A 27,101-nucleotide genomic window follows, 5' to 3' on the forward strand; every position below is an offset into this window, starting at 1 on the left:
GTATCCAAGAGGAGGAAAGTGCGCCGGATGCTGTTGCTATGGTAACGCTGCAGCTAGTTGCTGCTGTCCAAATTTGAGTGCTGTGTAAAAGCTGCTTAGCCTTCTAAACTTGAGATCGAGACAGATAACATCATCTATTGATCTCTTAACAATGAAGGCAGAATAACCAAGACATCACAGCCATTGTCCACTATCTTAAATGTAATTTCATGTGATGATCACCTGTGGTGAAAATCACCAGCACACTGATAACTGAAGAAGAAAATCCATAAAATCAAAATTATGGAGCAGATTTGTCAATCATTTCTTTTACAAGAGCAATTTCACACAAAACTACCAACTGAGATTATTGTAGTTTATTTTAATCAACAGTTGTGCCATGCAGAGCTAATATGTTATGTGCATACTATATAGAATATGCATGATAATAATAATAATAATAATAATAATAATAATAATAATAATAATAATAATAATATATATACTATAATAATATATATAGCCTATATTTGAATGAGATTTCTGTATGATTTCTGTAAGTCAAATGTGTCCTTTTTATAGGAGAATATAAAAAACTGGAAAATCTTTTAAGGTCTTATAATGAGCCCGGCATGAAAAATGATGCAAATGTACAGTGCAGAATCAAACACAGAAGTCAAAGCATGGCATTTACTCAACTTTTATTTTATTTTTTTTCCAACATTAGATTTTACACAATTTTGGATTTACTGGAACAAAACTATTCACATAAAAAGAACATAGAATTATGCACAAATAAAATATTTTAAATTGTCACACAACAGATTTTAAATGAATAAAATTGTATATTTAGGCCCAGTCTATGACACTGCAGATGGAACCAAATAGCACTGGCACAGGAGCTTCATCAGAGTTTAACCATTTATAATGGCAATTTTACAATCTGTCATTTTGGCCTCAAACTGAAAACTCCTGTGGTGATAATTTCACTGAATAGTCCAGTGAAATCTATTTGACTTCCCACACAATATGAATTTCATAATTAATGGACACATACAAACTTAAGAACAATAGATCACAGGTAAGGCAAAGTTCACAAAAGAACTTGTCTGCTCAGTTTTCTAACTGTTCAGAAAGTGCTTAAGAGTAATGTTTCCATCAGTCAGCAGGAGCAAACATTCTGACTGTCCATGCCTCTTTTGACTGGCTGATCTAAAATCTCAGATGACTTTCATGTGCAGATGTATCCTGTATGACATTCAAGCATTTTGCCAAAAATGAAATGAACATTCAGTTTACAAAACCGTTAAGTTTCATTGTGAAATATGCCTTTTGTTTGCAGTTAAAATAAATTAGGGCAAAAATTGTCAAATACATATAAGAGACCTACAATTTGAAAGGAATTATATTCTGAGAACAAAGTGCAATTCTAAACAGCTACTGAACCATCGAAAACAACCTCTTGACTTGTCTGTTAGAGTCCAGGGTTCCTGTCAACAAATCTGGTTTCTCTAATGGTGGGATATATTTTTTGCTGTGAGATGTTAACATGCAGTTGAAACCATATTTGAAACACAAAATTAACATTCCAAAAAATCTGTTTTTATGTACTGGAAAACTTACAGTATTTTGCCATGGCATAAGAAAGTCAAATTTCTGGCAGTACAATCTAATCCGCTAGGGTGAAGAGGAAAAAAAACAAAAACATCATCTACAAAAATACAGTTTTTATCATTGCAACTTCAGGTTGCCACAGCAACAAATCAAAGCAGTTATACCACGCTATCATGAAAAGTATTTTTTTCTTTTTTTTTTGTAAAATGTGACCTATACAATACACTTTTGTACATAAAAGCAATTCTACGGCCTTGCTCATACAAAGGTTTGTTGTCCTGTACAGGTGACAAGGCAGTGACAAGGATGAAACGTTTAAGCTTGACGTCGCTCCAACATTCAATCCCTGAACACAGACGGCTTTTCATAGGCTAATGCAACAGGTCAAGGCCCTTTGAGGAACCTCCAGCAGAGCTTAAGTCAGTTTAATAAATTACATTCATCTTAAAATAGAACAGAATACATTTTAAAAGTGTTCTTAGCTAATGTTAAACTAATAAAGTATGTGAGTATATTCCTTATATTCCATCCGACAATGTGTATAAAGTTTCACAATGTAAATACATAACACGTGGTGAAAAAAAAAACAAAAAAAAAAACAAGCACAAAGTATTGGTGGATTGTCTGAGTTAATCATACACACAAACCTTCCATATTTTATGCAAAACTCATTTCAGTCGCTTGAAAAGAATATTGGAAACATTAAAGGAAAGGTTCAGTATTTGCACATACTGTTTGCAAATTAAAGAAATATCAAAAATGATCAAGAAAAGAATACATATCTAAGAGAGAAGTATTTTTTTCATATTAATTTCATTTCATTTCATTTACATTTTACCAGACAAAACATCCACTCTGTCCTGTGCTAGTTTCAAACAGCAGACTAGAGTGCAACAGTTTAACATATTGACATATATGAAGGACTCTGAATTGCATAATGTGATAACAATCATACCACACCTAAACTTCACCAAAACCTCTACTTTCTATCATTCTACTCGACAAATTTCAAACAAAGCATGGTTACTGTGCATTACACAAATTAAGAGACTCATGTATAGAAACAAGCATCCTCCCACTCCCCTTAATTTTCAGATCACTGCCTTGGAAACTACTACGTCATCTTAAAAGTGAAACAAAACAAAAAAATCCACCATATAGTACATAGAAACTTGAGCATCAATGAAAATTTACTGAAAGACTAAATCTTAACAGGTGTACACACAGTACTAATGCACTGACTTAGCACTGCGCAACATATTTTCAGATGTGACTGAAGTGGGAGAGTGGATTGAAGGAATTGCACTGTTAATATTTAGTTGAGTAATTTTCACACAAAGTCTTTTAAAGATGCTTGGTTGTCATTGTATGCACAATTCTTTAGGCACTTCTAACATTCAAATAAAACAGTATTGACAACTGACTTTGTTACTTTAAGACTAATAGTTCACAAACTACCCAAACCTTTAACTAGGATCACCAGAACTTTAGTATGAATATCATCAGTAATTACATACACTCTCATTGAGCATACTTCTATGGCTGTGCAGGCTCTTCCCAAAAATGTCGTCCGTTTATCTCCACAACAACACATTGTAGGGCCAATGCCACAGGTGTGGACGTCTGAGGATGCAACAACAAGCCGCCCGCCACCCTGACCAATGATCCAACTGCTCACTGGATTAGATTTTCTCTCAGCAAACATATATGCAAAGCAAAGGCACACCAGGAGGTGGAGCACTGATCCCGCTCTCTGGGGAAAACAGGGCCGATCCTCGGTGACATTTTCAAGGAACTTTGTGAGCCTGACTAAATTGCCAAATTAAATCTTTACAATGTGGAGTTAAAACATAAGTGCTTTTTATGAGTTTGTTCAAAACAAAATTAACTCTGGCACTAGATAAATCATTACTGTGAGAAATACATTTTCTGTTAGCTTACAAGAAACATTCAAGAGGGAAAAAAGAAGTCCTTCTTCAATATCATGATGATTAAATCTTAACAATCTGCAATAAGGGCCCCTTTACACCTGGCATTAACATGCATCTCATATCCAGATTGTGTCTAGGTGATGTAGCTGAATCACATTTACACCTGGTATTAATATGCGTCTCCAGTATACACACTGAAATCCAATTCTCTTTCCCTCACCAAAAGCAGACTGTCATGCACATCACTATCTTCTTGTAATATTTAAGTCCTTTAAAACTGACAGTAAAAACCTTCTCGCTTGTTCCCCATCCATGAGGATCCTGACAATCTGTATTTGACAGGGATGTTACTATCTGAGCTGCCTGCGTGTGTTTCCTGGTTGGATTCATGCACAAAAGTTTCAGCAATTATTCCCATTTACATACTTCCTATATGTGGATTGGAGACGTGCTGGATTTAAACTTTGTTGTTAATATGCTCAAATGTGATCGGATCTTCAATGCATCTTGGGTGCATTTACACCTGGATTTTAAGCGTTTTTTCGCTATCCGATTACAATCTGCCCATCCAGGACGCCTGTTACTGCCAAGTGTATAGGGGCTTTTTGTGTATACTGTACATACAATAATCCTCTGTGACACATATCTAACAGAATATAATCCTAGCAATTCAGCTATATAATTTCTTATCACAGATCAAAGTTATGTCTATGACTTTTACTCATGATCTTCTTATCAGCATGCAGCTTGTTGTAGATTGTGTGTGGCGCTAATGTAGTATTTACAGAGTGGCTGTTTAGGGTCGTTAACAGCAGCAACTTGGCACTGACTTCCTTTTCTGGTGGTTACTTGAGGATGATCTGTTTCAGAAGCAAAAGACATGTCACTCAATGGTTGCACACAATGGAAATATACTTTTAAGTACACCTTGGTCCAAATGCATGTTTCTTTATATAGGTCATTGAGAGGTCATCAAGTGCTCAACACAAATCACCACCATCATCATCATCATGACAATGATGGATATAAAATTGGCAAAATTAAATAAAACACAGTCTGAGAAAACAATACAAAGGAAACCTTTAGCATAAATATATCTGGATGGCAGAGCGTGTAGAGACCAATAAACTAATTAATATCCGCTCCTCTACTTCCTCCACCCTTCATCACCATCAAATGACTTACTCTGGGCAGTTGAGGTTACCAAAATTTTAAATCCCACAAATCTGCACCATCAGCCTCCTCAGTCATTGTCAAGTGGGACACACACTCACACTCACTCACACACACACATTTATACCTCGATAACATCACCACTCCTGAAAGATTTCTCACAATGAGCTTCTATTTGGCAAAAAAACCCACAACCAGGGCAGAGCAGTACTTAAATAGTTGGTATTATTAATATTATTAATTCTGTTATAACTACTACCAGCAGTACTACCATTTAAGTGCTTAAGCTACCACTGTGTTTTATCTATTCCCTCCTCACTTAAGAGAGCATTTGGAATTGCATGTTGATTTAAAAAAAAGATTATTTGACATTGAACAAAGCAAAAACATGCAAAAAAGGAACTTATGCAACACGACTATTTGCAGATGAAAGATCTCTAAATAAGTGCTGCCTGTTGTACATGAAATGGATGAGATGCAGCCTATTAGTTATAATAAAGGTCTGAAGTAATGTAGATGAAGCTTAATGACAGACAATGCAAGCAAGGTAATGCTATGCTGACAAAGTGACTCCCCTGATTTAATAAGAAGCACTTATTTAGAGCTCAAGGATTTATGAAAGAAAGCTTTAAAAAGGAGCAAACCTGATTGGCTGGTGCTGTTGCTGCGTAGGGGACACTTGTGGCGGGAGTAGTTGCTGCAGAGACAGTAGCAGGCGTAGCACTGTACATCATGGGGACTTTTTCAGGAAGGGAACCATGAAAGCAATGAAAAGGTAGGTGGAGCATTATGGTAACCATAGCAACGTTTTTCTCCGTCTCTCTTGCCGGGCAAATACAAAATGACATTAGCAGCAAGCCATCATTGGGTTAGACCAGCAGATGGCATGCGATCACACAGCAAAGCAAGACAGCAGGGGGGAACATAATAGAGGAGGGCTGATAAAAGAAAGGCTTAGGAAATTTGCCCATAATTTGACATCCCAAAAGAGAAGACATGTACACTAATGTTACTAAAACAAATCAAAGTGTTTTTGGAAAAAAAAGATTGCAAGTGGGAAAATTTAAGAGTATAAGAAAGTACTAAATTAAATCCCTGGGATGCTGATCAAATTTCCTAATCCATAGTGCGTGGCAAAGAACTGTAAACAAAAGCCACCAAAAGTGCTTGAATGGTTGTCCTGTGCTTTGACTATCTGGACAGTCTAAAGAATCATTATCACTTTAACATAAAAATATATTACAAGTGATTTATAAAATCAGGAGTGTTCAATGATGCTGAGAAAAGCACGAAAATACACCACCATTACACAAATAAAAATTGATTTAAAGAAAAATATTCTCAAGCCATTTTAGGATATGTGCCACTAATGAATGTTCCTGAGAGTTGGACCCTGATTCAGAGTGGTGTTCATCCTAGTTGTGCTTGAATAACAAGAATATATTTTAAATCAACAGTAAGAATGTTCCACCCATGAACCTCCATTCATTACAAGACATACTGTACGAGAAAAAATAAGCAAGGGACCTACCAATGCTGGTAGCGGGAGTCATGCACAAGACTGACCCTGTATGATTATGCAGTGGAAAGTGGAAAACACAGGTTAGGTTGAGACTGCTTTCTAGCATGATTTATACATATCAGTGTAGTGAATGCAGGTGTGCGCCCCGATAGAGAAATCATAGACCTTTAGTTCAGTGAGCCATGAACATATACAAAAAAGCCCCATAGCGTAAGACAGTGTAGTGAGGTTCTCAGAGGGATATGCATGCTGAAGAAAGTACTATGTAATCACTGACTGGCAAAGGGTAGAAGTGCAAGGCAGGGAGACAAAGCACCATCTTACACAGTAAAAGCCAGGATAAGTTTGTTTTCAATTATTACTAGAAGCCACAGGAAGTGTTGACAGAAAGACTTAAGCTGGCAATTTAATAGATCACATCCATCTACAAGGAAAAAAATTCAGCACGCCAATTACCAAAAACTCTTTTTAGAGTTAGGATTAAGATTCATCTCAGTTTGAGACCCAAGCAGATGTGCTTCAATATATTAGGCCTCTCTATAGGCAGTGCCATTCTGCTGATAATACATGGACTGCTGCCAGACCATCAAGTTCTTAAATCATGCAGACTGCATTTACAGTGCATAACATTAACATAACATCAACCACACTGAATAAAACGCTGTATCATTTCATCTTTTTCTCTGTATGTGACTGTGAGCAATATGAAAAGACATCTAATCTCCCCCCAGAAAAAGGAGTCAGCTACAAAATTACCAAATCAAAAAAATGACAAGATGAATCATAATAGACAAAGAGTGTAAAATGACAAATTTGTCTTTGAAGCTCCCTTACCTGTAGGAAAGAATGCCGCTGTGGGCTGCTGGAGCTGTGTGTTGGCCAGAGCCTGTTGGTAGTGCAAAAAGCTGGGGTTGAAGATAGAGCTGGCCCCATTGCTCTTCTCAAGAGCTTGTCTCTTTGGTAGGGGTTGCAGGATGCTGTGGGGAAAGGCCTGAAAGTGACAAGAGGAGACACAACAGTCAAAATTCCTCCCAAACTCTCTTCTGTCTGTTCGGCTACGAGGTGCACACTCTTAATGCATAGTATTTATTTGAAAAATGATAGAACAGTACAGACATGACTACACAATAAAGGTTACTGCTACCACAGGATGAAGAAAAAAATATCAAGCAAGGTTTTATGATAAAAATGTGAATGCAATAATGCTTCAACCAAACGCATTTAAAAATATCACTCACATTAAGCACTTAATGATAAACTGATGGTGAATGATTCTGTACACAAATACAGTACATGAGACTTTAAGAGGTTGTAAACCAAAATGACAAAAATCAAATGTTATTATAGTATAATTAATAGCTACATGCAAAGCAAAAGGTGAAAATACCAGGTCTACAGTTGCCTCGAGGGGTCGCTTCATTGCTTTGGCAGTCGACTGAGTCTTTTAATAGCAGGCAGCGAGCACATGATGGCAGTGGGCCAATGGGATTCAAGCGTATTAACATACAGGTAACAGCAAGCAGAGGTGCGTCATGGGGGACAGCATTGCATTGTGGATAGGTGAGAAGGAAAAACAAAACAAAATAATCTGAATGTAGTATACCACATAAAAACAATATGCATGCACAGTAACCAAAATAACTGATTCAAGGACAAACAAACTAACTACAGTGTTCCTCCTGAATTAGTAGGTCAGCATATACAATTAATCAATAGCTTTCTCAAGTAAGATTTAGAACTCTACTGTACAATGTTGTATGTCATTTTCACTGTAGACTGATCACTTAACACAATGTTAGTTGATCAGTGGTTGTTAAGCATAATCAGAACACTACCGCTATCAGTCTGAGATCAATGCTACTGAACACACAATATAATTCAGGAATACATACATTGACAATACAGCTTTAAGAAGAGGATAACCATGTAATGCACACAAAGCACTGAAGAACTTTATGGTTATTTTGTAATTAAATTAAAGATTTTTGAGTTTTACATTATGACTTTGTTTTATGAGAGCTAGCCAAAAACAATGTCACACAATATGATCAGGGAACATTTATCCCATATCATAAAGCACAGAATGTGGAGCTCTGTTTACTATAAGAAAAACTAGTATAAGATCCACGCTATGCCTTTTGGGGGAATTCCTATCCTTAGCTATATATGTTTCTCTAAATATATTTGTTGTAATGTAGAAAAAATACTCCTACAGTATAATTAGGATGTCTCAACTACTTGTACTTCATAACATAAAACATAAAGCATTCCTTGCATTTGTTAAAATATAACCTAGAGGTCATGCAAAAAACATAAGAAACACAATGTAAATGAAGGAGTAACCATAAAAATATGAAATACATGAAAGGGCGATGTAAAGGTAGTCTATGGAGGGCATGCAAGGCATCCATAATAATCAAGAAAAAACATTTTACTGAAGCAACATTTCTTCAGTATCTAATCAGAGAAATGTTAAAATAGTTAAAATTTACAGTTTATGTAAGGTGACAGGTCTAAATAAGAACTTATTCATAGTTAATAACAAAATTTACATTCAACAAGCAGGCAAGAGAGCAAAACAAGAAAATATCTTGTTTTATTTTGCAAGAGTTGCAATCTATATAGATTTCAGAAAGCATGAAGAGCAGGGGAAGAAAGCCAAAGTAAACTTTTAAATAATCAAGTTAGTCTACAGTATAGCATTGATCAATACTGTGACATTATGCATTATTGCACTTTACCAGGCAGGCAGTTGTCACATAGGGGAAACTGAATAGCTACTACCATAAGTTTTCATACTGTAGCATGGCATAAAACTGCTTTACAAGCTATTTCTGAGTTGACTGCACTACAGTGCCAGTTCAGTCTATTAAGTGCCTGGTATACGTTTAACAACAGACCACAGTTACAAATGTCACTGTGCCTCTTAACTTACAGCTATAAATGAGCCTGATTCAGCTAGCCTTGGGCTTTTATGAGTTGAAGAATCTAACTGCTTAAGTAACATTTTATGTTTTATTATACATTTAGATGTCAGTTGAAAGTTAAGGGTATCGGCTATACCACAACAGTAGATGTTACTTTACAAATGATACTATGTCTGAAATACAACAAAGCAGTGCTCCACATTCTATGATGTCATGGCGAACACAGCACATTCCTTTTTAATAAATCTGAAGTTGATCTTAAGGGTAGCGTAATGTGCTTTTTGCAAGCTGAACTACTTTCCAGCAGTAGGGAAAGGGTTTGTCTTACCATGGCTGCAGCTGCTGCCTGGGCTGCCACGGCTGTCTGGTTGACCTGCTGTTGACTGGCTTTGATTTTGGCCTGTAAGTGTGCAGGTGGGTGGAAATACTTGCACTTCTCCCTGGAGCAGCGGCTCTTGATGTAGTCCATGCAAACAGTGACAGTGTTATCACTGGTGTCAATCATTGGGCTGTCGCTGGGGTGAGCAAAGCGGCAATCTGTCTCCCCTCTCGCACAGTTTCCTCGCTGAAATTCACGGCACACCTGAGAGAACCGGTTATAAGGACGTTGAGAGAAAGGCAGCTTTTAGGATGTAGCCAGAAGATATGCATTCTCATAAGCATTAATGTCATTTTTATGTCAAATGACTCCCTGTCGTGCTTTGATACCTCTAGTTTGTCTGTGCGCTGCAGCTTCTGTGAGGGGGAGGAAGAAGAAGAGGAGGAGCTCTGCATGGTGACGGGTGGGCTTCCGGGGACGATGACTGGGGTGCTGGGGAGCATCTCAGTGGGAACGAGACCCATTCCATGGCTCAAGGGTGTAATGTAAGGGGCATAACCAAGGCCGGTATTTGCGCCAAGTCCCTGGGTTACAGGAAATGTTGGCTATGAGGGGAGAGGTTATAGATTATAAGTCAAGTCAAGCACCACTATGCAAAGTGAATGATGGGATTCTTGATGTTAAAAGAGTATGAGCAACTTACCACAGGCTGCATGCTGGGTCCAGGGATCATGAACTGCATCTGTTGGGCCAGCATGGCTGCTGCCGTCTTCTGGTGGATGAGATTGTTGCGCCCATTTATCTCCAACTGGGTTTTTAAGTGCGAAGGTGGATGAAGATACTTACAGTTTTCTCTTGAGCATCGGCCCTGCATTCAGATAGAAAGAAAGCACAGGAACAGTCAGGTTGTAGGCTGGTGATTCTCATATTCATCCAAATGATCAAATTTTTCATCCAAACCCCAATATCACCACAGTTTAAATTTGAAACTGGGGAGACTTTTATACAATGTTTTTATGAGACAATTTTTTTAGGACTTAAAGAATTCACTTCATTTGCTCTTCTACTCAATATTCTACTCAATATTCAGACTATTTCATCAAAATTACTGGTAAATCACAAAGGATTGTAATGCATCTCATGTTGTGAGATATGCCATCCCCTCACTATGGAAAGGTCTTTGACAAATCCAATTGACTGCTTATTGTTGTCTATAGAGGCTCTGTCAGTTAAACAGAAAACATTATAGCATAGACTAAGCTTATATGGTATGGTGGGGTAACAACCATAGAACAAGAGACAATATAATGATGACATATCAAACATCATAGGTGGTTCATGTTAGTAATCCTGTGTCCTGATAAAGACTGGTAAGCTACTAGGATCACTACTTTCCTGACAGTTAAAAGTGACGATAACAAAAGCATTCCACCAAGAATCTTGTCTTATTTTGCATTTTTAGCACTATGAGTCTTTGTTTTACAGACAGAAAATATTACTATGAACACACAGAGGGACTTTAATTGTCCAAGTGTGCTTGGATGTCTGGTTAACAGAGGAAATACAATATCTAATGCGGTCCTATGTTCTATCAGGAGACTCAAAAAAATATATTGAACTTAGAAAAAAGTGACAGCAGTGAGAGCACGATGGGCTTGTTGAGCAGCATGATTGAGATGAAAGTCAGTCAGATGTCAATTCACAGCACTGTTTAAGACTAGCTATGACTTTAAAAGTAACAGCGGTGAGAGGCTTAAAGAAAAAGCTGACTGGTCAAAAAAAGTAGCCCTGAGCTTGCCTACAAAGAGAATCTCTTGACACCAACATCCTGTTTGTTCGGGACTAGTCCAAGCCTGTTCACAACAATCCAGATGTCTGTCTTGTACCAACGCTCTATCTCACCTGAGATAGGCCAGATAGTGGTGATTCGCTTGATATTTGAACAGCCTTGTTCTGATATGACAATAACAAGTTATTCAAAGTAACAGGCTATTATTGTCTCCTATCAGAGTTTAAAATGAGCCTAATGCTGTCATTTCTATCAATCAAGCGGTATTAGCCTAATCAGAGATTAGCCTCCTCTGTCCTACATATTCAAATAAGTAAATCCTTCAATCAAGTGAACAGAGAACTAATTTCACCTCATTTGCATTTCTCCCAAGAGATTTATATATTAATTATTTTCTGGGAATGTCCACATGGGTTTAACTGTCAACTATTTTCATTAAGGAATGACACTGCCTTTGACAAGTTAGCAGGTATCGGTATCAAATTAGAATTGGATACAAGCTATTGCGTAAGTCTTGGCCTGATCACATTATAACAATCTGGTCACAGAGGATCTAATTTTGAAGGGGGGAATATTTAGATAAGGTAGTCTGACTTAAATTAGTCCAGGGCAATTAAATGCTAGAGTTAAATACTGCTTCCAAAGTAAACAAAATAACCTTGTATACCTTTGTATAGCTTTGAGAAAGTATAGCTTTGAGAAAATCACCATGGGCTGATCTGTGTAAGTAAGTGCAATTTTACTGTGTGTCTAGTAGGTGGCAGTAATGCAATTTGGTAGCATTTGAGACTAGTCTGAGATTGTGTCAGAGCTTTAGTAGTCTGACATGGTAAGTGCTGCAGCCAGATCCCATGAGACAAAACTATGACATGCAACCTAATGCAACACTCATATGAACAGTGAATGGCTTCTCACAGCATTTCTTCTCTGCTGCTGACACGTTTCTTTCTAACCTGTGTTTAAGGATATTAAAGCACTGTCTTCTGGGATACTTGGGCTCGGTTGAAACCTTTAGATGTAAATGATCAATTTCCTTCATACTGCACATTAAGAATCATACAGTCTTTTATCTTACATTATGAGAGTAAATAGCAAACTTGAAAATTATTGAATGCTGATGGAGGAACTGTAATTTTTTTAACAGGACTTTCCCCCTGGATATAAGCCTTAATGCTGGAGATATAAACAGACAAACAATAGGCTACATCCTCATATAGTGCAACAGAAGCCCCAGTCTGGGTATCACTGGATTTGTTCAGAGCACTGTTCATAAATCTTAACGGGAGGAATTTCTACAGTTCTGGAGCAGATACATATACAAACCCTGGTATAACAGCATGCTGTGGTGGTCACCCCACCCACACACTGAATGTTAAACACCATTCCACAAAAATGGGACAGGCCTAAAGCTGGGGAGCATCCAGAGCACAAAGTACAAAATTCATACTGTATTTACTCTTTAATGCTCTGTATGCAGGTTAAATGGATTAAGTGTTTGAGGACAGTGCAAGTATTCTCTGTATCAAACAATAAGCCTTTTAGCTTTTGTTCAGTGTTCAGCACATTTTCTTTGCTTTAATTCAAGTGGCCATTCTTGCGTGTGTCACATTTGTTTGTCACTCTGAAAAATGAACACTCAAGTCAAATGTAACATGTGGGAATGAATGGATTCTTGCACAGAACACAAATATGAAAGCTAGTCAAGAGTCCTAGAATAATGTTCCATTATGATAATATTCCTGCTTTCAATGTCTCCAAGGATGTTTGGCTAGTACAGCATATGTTAAGAGGGTGCCTGAAACATAAAAACACCCACAGTATAATGTTGTCTAGAATTTACTTTAGGGCATAGCTTTGAATATTGGTATTGGCCTATTAGTGAGGATTTATATATCTAAAGGTGCTGCAGACCCTTTAGTCTAATTACACCGAGTAGTCTGTGGTAGACTCACATCACGCTACCTCACACTTTGGAAAAGGATCCAATGAGCCACTCACTGTTTGATAAAGGGTACTTACTTAATTACTGAGCCTTTTCACATAGGAGTGAGGAGGTACGTAATTATAATGGTGAATGAAAGCATATTTAATAGGTTTTGATTGAATCATGATATAGGGCCCAATCTACACTAGCAGTTGCAGTGTTTCCCATATCATATCAATATTTGGGTCGCCTGGCCAGGTAACTTAAGAGCCACCTGTATATGCCAGTCTTTTCTCTTTGTTTGCATAGACAGGCAACGATTGAAACGACTGAAACAGCATTTAGCTCAAATTGTCACTTTTTGTTGATGTAAAGTAAGCACTGACATGAAGGCAGCCTATCAGTGTGTGGACTGTTTTGTTTTTCAAATTCTGAAACATAATTGCCTCTATGCTGTACTTGCTTCATTAAAGTAGTGAAAATCAGATGGCAGTATAATAGTCAACTAATTTTGCAGTATCTAATTAGCTAATGCTAGCCTCATTAGTTTAAACTACAGTGAGAGACTTTAGTACCTGAAAAAAAAAGATACTGGGCCCTCTACTGCTATAGTTCACTGCAAATCTATGGGAAACACTGAGTTGACTAAAGGCACCAGCAGCACTGCTTGCTCCTCTGCTGTTTGAGAGGCTTCTTTTGAGTTCCAGTTAGACCTATCTGAAAAACAGTCTGTTAAAGAGTAAGAGGGAAGCAGATTACATCATTCACTCGTGTCTGCCCTTCTTAACCAATTTCTTAGAAGTCATGAGATACTAGTTACAATACCAAAGCATGTGCACAAAATCAAGTTGGCTTAACTATGTTAAGTGAGTAATTGGTGAATCAGCAGAGAGCTGTGACAGACATTCTGGTCATCTGCGCTAGCTGTTCACAAGCCTGAAACCAGCTATAATATGGCAATTAAATGCCATCCTTACACCAGGCAGAGCCACTGAATAGGACACTTGTAAAAACATAGCCTTCCTGTACTTGGCTTCATCATAACAAGAGACACTAAAGGGTGTTTTTAGTTGAGCTTAGAAAAGCATTGGGTTGAGTTGGGTAGCTAGGTCTATTTGGCATACAAGAAATAAAGGCTAAGGGTACGTAACCACTACCAAGTTAGTACCAGTTGACATTACGCCAGTAGCCATGTCGGTAACAGACAACATTCAATAACTCCTTAGACAAGAGGCTATTCATAAGGAAGAGCTGTGACATCATCACATGACTGCAACAATTGTAGATTTGCCAGTTGACCTCTTTTTTTTCCAGTCCTCACAACAGACTGTAATTCTAGGCCTAGGATTCATTCCTGGCATCATCAAAACAAGGGAAAACTTGGCTTTATATTTACTTTACTTTATAAACCTAGAAACTCCAGATGCTCTATTAAGAGACGAACACCCACATTTTCCACTGTTGAGAGGGGCTGGTCATCCAGTGCAATACACTTAATAATCCTCTCTGTTTTATTAATAATCCTCTCTCTTTTTTTATTTATTTTTTTGCTTTTTTAGCTGTCGCAGGGTAGTTTATCTAATTTTTTTAGTGCATCCTCTAATGTTTGCTGTTTGGGCGCAAACTTCTCCTGAGCTACTATCTGTGAGACCTCAAACTCGTACTCGTCTGAATTGTGTTTCTTCAAGTGCCTAGTAGTTAGGTCTGCTGCTTCCATGTCTCAAAACACTTGAATCATACAAACAGGCATGCAAACATTACAATTAGCTGTTTGACTGCTTTTGGTCTTCAGTTTAAAGTAATTCCAGACTGCAGACATCAGCGCTGCCTACAGCTGCTTTCAAACCATGTGTTGCACTGCCGTAAGTGGTGGACAACGCTTGTTTATGACAAATACTTTTTTTTACGTCAACTTGGGACAAATGGATTGGAGGGGGGAAATTAAATAAATAAATGGATCTGAGGTTGAAAGCACAGCCTGTAGCCATTATGATACATCGCCAGGATCAGATCCAATTCTGACACTGGATATCGGATCGGTGCATCCCTATTTCCAAATCTCAGAATAATACATATGTGTGCAGAAAATTATCTATAAAGAGAGTGATCAAATACTGCAATGCAGGTTTGATCACCTCAGTCTAAAAATTACAGGGGAACTGTGACATAACAATCCTGACAATATTGAGTGAATTTTACCATGTGTGGGTGGGTTGAGCCTGTGAGCATTTTAATCCTGTTTGCTGAGGGCATTAGTGTTGCTCACCACAATATTTGAAAAACAGAGAGAGGAGTTTCAGAGGTAAAATAGTGAATAGCCTCTAATAGATTGTTGTAATTTGCAAAAGCTTCATCCACTATACCTTCAACACTCGACTAAACAGAAATTCTAATATGTTCAGTCTGGAAAACTCTACCTTGTGTATAGGACGCTCCCCCCACAGACCTACCAGAAGTCTCTTGGTGGGATGACTTCAGTCACATTGGACACATGGGGGAGAGCAGCTCAATAACTGCACTGTTTAGCAAAACCTGTGGCAACTGCATGACACTTTCTAGGATTAATGAGCGGAGTGACCAGCTATTCAGCCATTAGCCTAATCTAATTGCTTTACTTGTCGACCTATTCGACAATATTAAAGATGAATCAATGGATAAATTCGGACGCACTACAAACGAAATAAGTTTTAGGTCGAATAATAATGTAGTTGTAGATTATTATTATGAGGTGATTCCTTTGTGTTGATGTTTTCTATAGCCCAGGCCCTTGACCACCCAGTCATAGAGGAGGCCCTTTGGCCAGGCAAGATGAGTATAAACTGGCTAGTGAGGAGATAAGATGATGATTCAACATGAGAATAATCCAGAGGGTAAGGCTGTATTGTGTTGTGATAGCAGTGACAGCCTGAGTGTGGATTAACCCAGCCCTGGCCTCATAAAGGGCCAGTGAGCTAACAAGAGAATAAATTGGCTGTAATCCAATTGGAAGCCAGCAGTCTTCTATAGCCTACATTAGATAAGTGATGGGTGTAAAACCTGAAGGGGATTTTTTTCACTGTTTTTGAAAAACTGTGGCATTACTTTATGATTCAATTATATACAAAACTGTCAAAATGAAAGTAAAAAGTCACAAAATTAAAATGATTTTATGCCAATCTAAACTTTAATAGTGCTAAAGGATATGGGTGGGGAATTTAAGTTTAAGTTCCCTGGTCATCTAGACAAAGGGTAATTTTTCTTGCATTGAGTAAAGGATCATTAAGCTGTCAGAGACAATATAATGTGCATGATATTCATTACCTTCAGCGAGTCGAAGCAGGCAATAACTCTCCCATTTTCAACCTGGCAGCTCTTTGGTGGATGGGCAAATTTGCATTCTTCATCACTACGTGAACAAGTTCCTCGCTGAAACTGCCGACAAACTTCCAGCGTTAGCCATTTTGTGTCTCTCATTGAGGAAATGTTCAAAGCCATGTCCAACGGTTTAAATTTTAAGTTACAATTTAAAACCTCAAGTCACTAGAGCCTCATATACCCCCAAAAACTTGAGTTGATCAAAACTTTTGGCTGTGCGTGAAAAGTCCTCTATTAAAACAGCCCGACGAGTCCTCCATCAGCCGGAGCAAAGAGATTAGATGGCTGGATGATCACCTAGAACTCGCCCATCAATCAGGAACAACAGCTAGCCCAGGAAAGAGTGAGGCGTTGGCTCTGTGACACATTCAAGTGTGTGCTCCTCTCCTCACTGCGCCCATAAATATCAGACAAATAAGGGAGTTTCATGCAGACCTGTCACTTGAGTCATAATCTCTCACACCATTATCCTTTGGCAGATCTTCCGTCTCCGCACTAAATCTCTATTTTAGTATATTTTAGGTGAAGTTGTGCAAAGTGAAATGGAGGCAGGAGACATGCAGCTGAGGTATCCTATGTTGGTGCTTGAGTCTGGCCTCAAAGGGAGTAGAGGCTTGCCATGTACACAGACCAGCTTCAAGTCGGGGATGTCTTCTCAAAGGCACTTTCTGTTGGTAATCTGAAAGATATAAAAACATGTTTATATTAGTTGCCCATTGGATTTCTTCAAATTGTAGAATATACAACATCCTTTTCAAAAGTATCATCTGCACTTGGCATATTTAAATTAGCAAGTTCAACGCTGGAAAACCCATGTAGGCCCTTGTACTACTGGAACCCACACACAACAATGTAAACAGCAATGCAAATAAAATAAAAAAATAAAAAAGTGAGTGGGCTATTTCAGCACCACCTGTGGCAATTTGCAATTCTATTGCAAACTAAAGATATGCCCCTCTAAAACATTAAATCATTTTTCAAATTCTGTAATAGCACATGATAATAGTGCTTATATCACTGGAACTACCAGAGGGTGAAGCAGGTAGGCTACACTTTCTCCAACAGCAAATCGGTGGTGTTGTTTGGTGTGGATTGCCAAGATTTGTAGTGCTACCAAAGATTATCTTTGCTGAACGGAAGATTCACCACTCTCAGAATGGCCAGAGAAAGAGCTCTGGAAGTGCAGTAAGCGCAAAATGAACGAAAATGAATTGAAAACCAGTGCATCGGTTTGAATCAGTGAATTGTTACATCCCTAGTATGCTGCAAAGAAGATATTTAGTAGAAGTGGTTGTAGCAGTCCAAAGGATCCAAAATTCACAGTTCAACTCATCTTAGGTGTTGGTACTCTATACCACACATAGTGACTAGGATAGTCTAGGATATGACAGTTACCATCACTGATCACGATAATCGCTATCCTCTAGCGGGATCTCATCTAATTTCTTCTATTCTCTAGAGACTGTCAGTCATCTGCTCTTTAGCAGTTTATGGCAGGAATTAGACAAGGCTATAACAAATGCGACCTTGTGTAATTAGTAAAATTATATTCAGTCATTTTCAGACTCTCATGGGATGAAACCAATCCCTACAGGAAAGCAAAAACTAACCACAATAAATGTCAGAATAGTTTATGAGACATGCCAATGTGTCCTTCAAATTGATGCCTCTAACATAGTAAGAGTAGTTAACTTTTGTCATATTAGGTAGACAAGAAGATCTGGCAAGTAAAACAGCAGTTAAATGAAAGTTAGCCTACATGCTAGCACTACGTTTCCTCTATTCTTTATTCTTTATTCGGATCCCCATTAGCTTCCACTACAGCGGTTGCTAATCTTCCTGGGGTCCCCATAAAATTATACAAACACTGACAGCATACAGACATACAAACATCGACTGACACCCCGTCAGTCTAGAAAAATTCACATAATTAAAGGTCAGCAAAATATCAGATAACCAATGCATGTACAGAGGTTATCAAACAAACTCATGAGTTGAAATCCCAAACAAAACATCATAGCAGGTGGCATCATTCCTGTTGTGTGGCCTCTCTCATTAGTTTCTGTTTAAGTGATTTTTTGAATAGGTATTTGCTTCTGATTTGTTTAATATGTGTAGGTAATGAGTTCCACTGGCTGGAGGCTCTATAAATGACTGAGTTTTTAAGTTGATTAGTTTTTGGCTTTGGAAGTTCAAGATGACCCATGCTGACCTGTCTAGTTTACTACTCTACAGTCGTTCGACAGTGGTGGGCCAACACAGCAATAAAACTAGGCTACTACCAGCTCTGCAGAAAATGTGAACTAAAAAACAAACAAAAAAAAAGAACAACAACTGAACCCATTTAAAACTAGAAGGGCACTCGGAGAGCGCAGACCTCCGCCAAGGTTCGTGCTATTATTGCTTGTTCGTGAGTTGGATCCGGATCCGCTCCAAAATTTAATGGGTTCTTCCTTGGCCCATGCTACACCCTTCCACGAAGTTTCATGAAAATCAGGCCAGTAGTTTTTCCGTAATGCTGCTAACAGACAAACAAACAAACGAACGGCACCGAAAACATAACCTCCTTGGCGGAGGTAACAAAGTATAGGGCTTATGTTTACAATAACAGCTACCACAACCTATACTAGAACCAAAATAAGGAAGGATGTGAAACAAAACCGACTCCCAGCCACCATTGCAACACAAACGCTATGCTATTAGGGAAAGGCGAGAAGGCTATTCAGGGTTATTCCTACATAGAAAATTCCAAGGTGATTTTCTAACTATAGTGGTTAAGTCAATGCATTAATTAAATATTTTGTTCAATGATTCAGACATGTATCTATTGTCTGCGTATGGGTTACACAGCAGGTCAGTGTAAAGGTAAAGAAAGATGTAGAAGGTGCGGAGGCAAGCATTCATAAAGAAAATGTAATTGAGCTAGTGAGGTACAGAAGTACAAAATTATGAATAGGTGTCATATGCTGAGGCTGTATAGTAAGTCAATGTAAGTCAATGAGACAAAAGATGAAGATTGTGAATGTGGATACTTCAGTTAGCAATAGGTATCTACAAATTAATAAAGAAAATAGGCCTACACCCTCTAGACAAGCCACTATACAGAAAACTGCCCTCATTAGGTGTGAGGTCAAGGAAGGTACTATCACAGTTAACACTGTTGTATTCATATGTGAGACTACATAAGACTACAGCAAAGTGACCAAAGTGAAAAAATAAAATCATTTGTGAGTGCAGCAAAGGAATATCTTGGAATCACAAGCATGGAAGGAGACATAATATACAAAATGATGAATCCATATAATCAAGGTCATCTTGTTAGTGATTTATTTCCTTATAGTGTTCCATATAGGCTACTCCATTGAAATGCTAGAAACTTAATAGCTAATGGAATTTAAAAAGTTTGTATCTGATTAAGAAAACTACACATATTTTGTCCTTCCAGGCTATAATTAAACTGGATATGACAGTGTAAACAGTGTGGTGGATAGGCCACACTTATTGAAGAAAATTTGGCATATAGAATCCCAAACAGATATGAATGTGTTGTGGTTTGCAGACTACAAAGCACAAATAAAATAGTCATTTTTTATAATCCAAGCCAGACTTAATACTATCAATGTTTGATGAAATAATAGGCGAGTTATGCTGTGGTGATTTTATTGCTCATAATAGTTTATGGGGAAGCATTCACATAGATATTAATGGCCACGTTGTATGGCACTTAACTGATGAAAGATCTCTTGTATGTTTAATGATGGAGAAGGTAAAAGAATAGATGTGGTCAGAAACATGACCTCATGCATAGATATCACACTGGTAAGTTTAAATCTAGCTAGCCTAATCTGTGTAATTGGAGCAGTTACAGGGCTCCACTACATAAAATGATCACTTTCCTATTTTTTGGACATTTAACATTGATTTACAGGTGTGTTCACATTAAAGTGCGCCAGATTGATGTATTTTGCTGTTTAAATTTTTTAACATTTTCTCCCGGAAAATGTTGAATAATCAGAGTATGAGCTTACCCACGTTATTCTAATTGTGTAATCGTTTAATAATTGTCTAAAATAATTGTCTAATAATAGTCTAATCTAGTTATGACGTTTACATGTCGACCCAAAACCAGGTTACTTGAGTAAGGACAAAATTCTCCATGCATGAGGTGAAGGCGTGACATGTTGCTGTGTTAAGATACAGCCACACTCACAGATATTGCCTATCTATTACCTTACCTGGTACATGGGCCCTACACTCAGTAGACAGTCTATGAAAAAATACAGTACGGGAGATACACGAGGGGAAAAAAAGGTAAGATGTCAATTTATAGGCCGCTAATTTACCGTCACAACAGCTCATTAACCTGGTATTTATCAGTAACCTGACATTATGGACACAGTAACCTCTAATAAATAAAGCTAAGGAAACAAATAGCCTACAATAGGCTATTAGCCTATTACTACAACGTTTTGGTATATTTGTCTATAAGGAAACAGCAGGGTGATACAAAGTACTGAATAATTTATGTTACATTAGTATTAATTTAGTAAATTTTTAAGATACATTTGCCAGTAATTAACATGTAAGTGGGTACAACTGTAACTGCAGGTCAACAATAATTAATTTAGGATGACACTGAAATTACACCACACTGAAGCTCTGGTGTAGCCTATTTACAGTGAAATTTGACGCTTATTAAACTGTAATTCATATGACCGCGAGGCCTTCTTTAACCCTAATCAGCAAGCAACCAATCTTATTATACATCAGATCTTATGAACCAAACAGCCTTACTTCACTTCAACATGAAGCTCAGACATGACAACTCAGCCACCCAATGTCACAGGATTCCACTAATTACAATGGCATATTTGACTGATTAATATCTCTGACCTTCAATCTGTTTCAGCCTATAGTTTATGAAAATTTAATTCATATGGGCAGCAGTGCTGGGCTATATTTATCTCCACACATCCTTTTGGGCAGACACGTCCATTAAGACAAAATCATAAATATTTGGGGGAGGTGGCTCAAGCTAGGGGTACACCAATATGCCTAAATAGTGTCCTGATCATATCTATTTTAGAAAGAGATAATAATGAGGCATCTATTTTAGGCTAAATATGATATATTAAACAGTAGCCTAGTTTAATCACTGAGCATTTAATGGCCTAGAATGGGCAATCCAGGGCTCTACAGGAAAAGGGTGGAAAAGTTGAAGCATCTGTGAAAATAATTGCAAATGGAAGCTGCATAAATGCGGCTCATTTAAAATTTTTTCAGGCACATGCACTACTAAAATAGCGTGGTAGAACCCTGCTAACACTAACAAACTCTACATTAATTCTATATAAGTCTTATGACATCAGTGTGTTCAATAGGCGATAGGTGATCAATAGGCCTAGGATGTGAAACAATTTACAAAACATACCTGCCTCAAGGGACTTCTGGCTTTGTATCATGAATTTTAACAGGTTTAAGATTAATAAAATAAAATTGGATACATTAAGGATAATTATGCCATGAGTTAGTTTATGTTTTAACCTATGGCCTAATGAGCACCTGATTTGGACTAGGGTTAGGGTTGTCCATTCTAAATAGTTAAATAAAATGCAGGGGTTTGAAAAATCATATATCATAGTACAGAGAATGACATACATTTGTCTTGGTGAAAATGGGCTGATACAGATTCTTGAATGTTATGGCCCTGAAATTTCAAAAACAACTTTTCTACACAATTATTACACCATAACTGATCTGAGGAGGCAGCTGGAGTTTATCTTGGATTGAACTCTGGCTTGTATTGTTAGGGATAAACGCCATCTTTCAAAAGTTGTTTACTATAATGACTGGACTAGTTTACTGCTGAAGAGATCACTGAGCATGCAGCAAGGCGGTCCCAAATTTACTGAGTCAGCTAGAATGTGCATTTAATATACTAATCGTTTTGAATGGAAAATCAACACTAAAAGAATTTACATGCAAATTGTATCCTGGACACTTCAATCAATATACAGTATATGAAAATTATTAAATTATATTAAAACCATAATTATGTGATGTCATCAAGGTAAACTTTCTGGAGCTGTTGTATTACTAATGCACAGGAGGATAACTTAGTAGAGTGTTTGAGCTCCATTTCAGGGTCTTAAATCCTCTTTGTGTTGCCAATGATGCAGTGCAAGACAATAAGCAGCACATTAGCCGTAAGTATAATAGTGGAAAATATTGATTTAGGCCTGGTTTTATGTGTTAAAATCAAATGACTGAAATGAATCAAATGACAAAAATATTCAAACATCTACTCTGCACTTGGCCATAGGACAGGTCTACGCAACCACATAAATACCAGTTGATGACAGATATGTGTTATGGTATATTTGTAACTCACATGTTGTTAGCCAATATCTACTAAAGTATATAAATTCACCAACATTAATTCATTGGATTTCCTAAATCAAAATAAAATCTTATTTTAATCTCATCTCTGTAATAATTTCTTACCTGTCCCTGCTTAGGTAACCTATTTTCCGTTACATTGTTTCTCTCTATTTGCTATAATGAGATGAAGTGAACACCTGGTGCCTCCCTCAAATTGTTGCAATGAGATATGCTGACTCTTGGCCCACCAAAGCACATAGAGAATACAAGGAAAGCAATACATAACTTATGCAAATACACACGGTGTGGGGAGTTAGACACAGGACAGACAGACTCGTACACTTAGTGTTGAAGCGCACAGGAAGTTGCTGAGCAGGCATAAAAGGAGGTTAACTCCCCAGGCTGAATAAATTTGCACAAGAGGTGAACACTTTATCAACCGAAAGCAGTCAGCAGTGGCTACCGCTGTACAATGACTCAGAAAGAATAGATTTAGAATCAACTGCACTGTTAACCCAATTCTTCTACTGTAACTCCCTCTCAGCCTTACCGCATGGTATTCCACAGCATAATGCAGCAAATTCCTTTAGGCGCAAGTCAGGAAACAGAGCAAGGAAACTTACCTCTCACTTCATGCAGTGCTGAGGAAGTTCTGTCTCTAACCTCAGCCACTGAGTCTAGGTTAGTGGTACAACTGAGTAGTTACCATCTGAAAATAATGACCACAAGAACTGCTATCATTCCCTTCTCTGTCCTGTAGACTCAGTGCCCATACAAAGATTTTCTTTCCCACGACAGTGTAGGAAAAAGACTGCCTAACTCTCTAGCTGAAACATTTTCAGCCACCCCCTTCCTGCCTGTCTGCCCGCCTCCAGGAAGGCCCTCCCAGTCAGGAATTGGCCAATAGAAAATCAGAAGCTGCTGTACTGTGCGAAATCTGGCTGCACAGCTTGGAGTAAGACACTGCTGGCAGTTTGTAGGTATACTCAAATTGTACCTTGACCAAGTTTTTTTTTCCTTTCTGTGACTCAAAATTTGAATACCTTGACAAGACATCGATTAAACCCTAGTCTAATACTAGATCCACACTTCCAGAATTAGGTACTGAAATGGTGTAGGTAGACCTAAGAACTTATGTATCTTCTATAACATTGTAGACACTTTCTCCCCTAAGAATGTGAATAAGGGGTCATCAATGTCATTGTTCTTTGCACAACTCCCTGAGAGAGTGACTATAAGTCATAAGTTCACCTCTACATTTTTTTTTTGTGGGTCAATCCTCCTTCCAAAAAGTTTCAGTATACTTCAAAGGGTTTCTATAACACGTTTCGTGCAAATTTAATTCCTTAAGAAGTCAAGTTTTCGACTTGAGACACTTGGACCCCCCATACACTAACACTGAGTATACTTAAGTGCTAGGCTACTTGATTTATCATCACAAAATTTCACTTACTTTTTTATGTAGTGGTTTACAAACCTTTTCAAGGGACTCAACATTTTTTTGCAGAAATGCATGCAGTGTTTCTTTATTTACCCCGCATGCTGCTTCTGATGTGTAACTTCTCATATCAAAAGGGAGAGTATGCCTACTGATGTTGTAGAGAGACTGCGACAGTCAACTATTTTTTACAAATTCACCATACCGAAACAGCCTACAAACATAGTGTGTTTCTAGGGCTGGGTCTGTCTGAGAGCTTACTGTATACTGTGTACAAACAATGTATAAAGGCATTTTGAGCATCCTAGCTGAAAAACATTTGAATTTATGAACATGAAAACCCTAGAGTAATGAACCAAAAACAACCGACGAGACTATAAATGTTGGTCTTCATGTTGTGTGTTTAGATTAACGTGTAAATACAGTTTAGGCCTACTTAATACGTAGGCTGTATCGTTCAGCAGGCAGCAGGATGAACATTCACATAGATGAACGGGTGCTAGGTTGCATGGTGTGGCGACAATTCGGACAAGATAAAAAATAAAACAGCATATGCATGGCTACATCTTTAAATAGTATAGACTGCCTGTGTATGGAGGGCTGTCACCCACATTCTGCGGGAAAAAGGAGTATTTCAGTCAGCGATGTGTTCGATAATGGACGTCTTGCCCCTAGCTGTCCGATAATGGACGCATGCACGTTAAGTTTCTCAACCTCAACGCGCAAATAGCTAACGCACAGAAAAACCGTAACAACACCTCCCAGAGGCCACTTTGGCTAACTATACCAACTTGACTAACGTAAATTAATAGCTAATCTAAAGAAGCCGAGAAACAAGGTGGCTAGGACTGCATATAGCTAAGTAAAAGTCATTCTTTGAACCAGGTTGCAGGAAACAAAATAAGATTGGTCGTATAACTGTCGGGGAAACTGTCAACTGTCAATCTAACCTAACGCTAGCTAGATACAGTAGCGTCATCACACTGCATCTCACTATCCTGCTTGCCTAGTTACTTCGAGGGTTTCCATGATTTAGTCTCTGGTTAGCATTCTTAGCTCGGCTACTTTAGCTAGTCAGAAATACTTAGCTAAAGACAGTTAAACCGTTGTCATGAGCTAACATTAAACGGAGCATGACATTAGCTAACGTTAGCGAGATTGCTAGCAGTGTAGAACACCTGCTTTGCTTACCTCATCATCACGGAGAACCGCTCCCCAGAGCAGGCTACGGCTACAGCAGTCACGCACCAGCCAGGACAAACGGCACGGCAGCACCATTGAACTAGGAAAACAAGATGTCAAGTGTAGTCCAGATGATTGTTCAACAGCCCATTTAATTCCTACTCTGTTCGCAGAATTATATCATGTTATTTATCTTTCAGATAACACGTCAGCGTGCCCGGTCTCAGTTCTTCATTACTTTGTACAGCAGTGCACAGATTTAAGCAACAAGCTTTTGACAGCTTACTGTACGACTGTCAGTTTAATGTGATGAAGGGGTTTCCCCGGCGCGCTCGGAAACCTAGACAATAACAATGTTTCAATTTACGATGTTTAAAATATAGCACAGAAAACAGTAGAAGGTATTGAAACATTAAATACATTAAATTGTGCTGAAGGTATCATTGCTTGGTAAACTGAGGGCATTCTATACTGCATATCTCCCAACATCCCCCTACGAGCACAATGTGGTACGATCCACACGAATGCCAGGAGGCTCTAGAAGGGCAAGGGTTTGCTTGTTACCAAGGGAACAGCAGTGAAACCGTGAGGGGGTTTCTCTATGTTAGCTTAATGAGCAGATGTTTTGATAGTCATAAATATGAGCATCTAAATCAAATTTATATGAAATGTAAAATTTATAAAGTTAGAATGAAGTAATTTTCTATAATAATTTAGACTATCGAATATGAATTGTTTTGTAGTATAATATAGCCTTTGTCAGATACAGTGTTGCAGCCTATATCAGGAATATTTGCATAAGAATATATTTTTATATTTAGTAAGGATCACAGATCAAGTATCCCACTGGAGGACTTACTAAGAGTCCTAGCCAATTCAACCTCTCAGTAATTTTTTTCTGATTCCCTCCACAGCTGTTTTTTTTTTCTTTTTTTCTATCAACTGTTGGCCTAATGATGTTCAACATGCTGATGGATGCTAATAGCCTATTTTCCTTGTGTGATCAGAATGAATAAAACATATTTGTAGCTACTCATAGGTCTTCTCAAGGTCATATAAGATGGATGCTAACCTAGATAAGCTGAGGAAGAGAGAGGGAGAAAGAGAGAGAGAGAGATGAGGGAGTGAGATTTTGCTAATATTGCTTAGCAACATCATTCAGGAAGTTTGAGATTGATGACAAATCTATCTTCCAGACTTGTTAATGACGCAGCTCGTTTAAATTGGTAGCTCTGATTCTGGATTCACTTTTTTATCAGTTCCTCTCACATGCTGAAACATGTCTTTTCTGCTTTGTCCTAGACTATAAAGAGTACAGTAGCCTACCTTAATATGGAGCATGCATGTACAGCTAACTTTAGGGTTATTCCCTGTCACTTACTGGGGGCCAGATTTGGGATTAGGCAGGTATTTATGGAGACAACATATTGTTTCCAGTAGATTGAATGTGGTATGTGCGGAATGATGAAGCGTATGGCCGAACACATCAGAAAACAGATCAGCAGCAGACTGGAATTTCAGTCTGCTGGTTGGCAAGCCTGCTGGTCATGCTCCACCCAAGTGGCCAC

At 38.1% G+C, this 27,101-nt stretch overlaps 1 protein-coding gene across 9 annotated transcripts; it reads right to left on the bottom strand.

The window, feature by feature from the left end:
- Window positions 1-663: 663 nt before the first annotated feature.
- Window positions 664-25,762, bottom strand: LOC139655940 (muscleblind-like protein 2a). Of its 9 annotated transcripts, XM_071533375.1 has the most exons (10): window positions 23,537-23,728; window positions 16,479-17,211; window positions 10,169-10,333; window positions 9,855-10,070; window positions 9,475-9,729; window positions 7,607-7,660; window positions 7,054-7,210; window positions 6,229-6,264; window positions 5,342-5,436; window positions 664-4,384 (listed from the first exon to the last, which is right to left on the bottom strand). In XM_071533375.1, exons 2-10 carry the CDS (start codon window positions 16,650-16,652, stop codon window positions 4,370-4,372), a joined length of 1,167 nt encoding a protein of 388 aa, XP_071389476.1. In that variant the 5' UTR covers window positions 16,653-17,211; window positions 23,537-23,728; the 3' UTR covers window positions 664-4,369. The 9 variants fall into 9 exon arrangements, with proteins under 9 accessions (XP_071389476.1, XP_071389509.1, XP_071389493.1 ...); XM_071533408.1 differs by lacking the exon at window positions 7,607-7,660; XM_071533392.1 differs by lacking the exon at window positions 6,229-6,264.
- Window positions 25,763-27,101: the final 1,339 nt, after the last annotated feature.

Source organism: Centroberyx affinis, unplaced genomic scaffold (assembly GCF_046629955.1).
Source record: "Centroberyx affinis isolate AG114_WGS23_722 - 3 ecotype Tasmania unplaced genomic scaffold, CSIRO-AGI_Caff_v1 ptg000166l_1, whole genome shotgun sequence".
In the NCBI taxonomy this organism is placed as follows: Eukaryota; Metazoa; Chordata; class Actinopteri; order Beryciformes; family Berycidae; genus Centroberyx; species Centroberyx affinis.

Bases quoted from the DNA above. Each gene is read 5' to 3' on its own strand.
- LOC139655940 (XM_071533367.1), bottom strand. From the start codon at position 16,652: ATGGCTTTGAACATTTCCTCAATGAGAGACACAAAATGGCTAACGCTG. The intron at 10,334-16,478 runs GTAATGAATATC...ATCTGAATGCAG, and splicing joins CCTGCTTCGACTCGCTGAAG to GGCCGATGCTCAAGAGAAAA. The intron at 4,385-6,228 runs GTAGGTCCCTTG...CTTCTGAAACAG, and splicing joins GACTCCCGCTACCAGCATTG to ATCATCCTCAAGTAACCACC.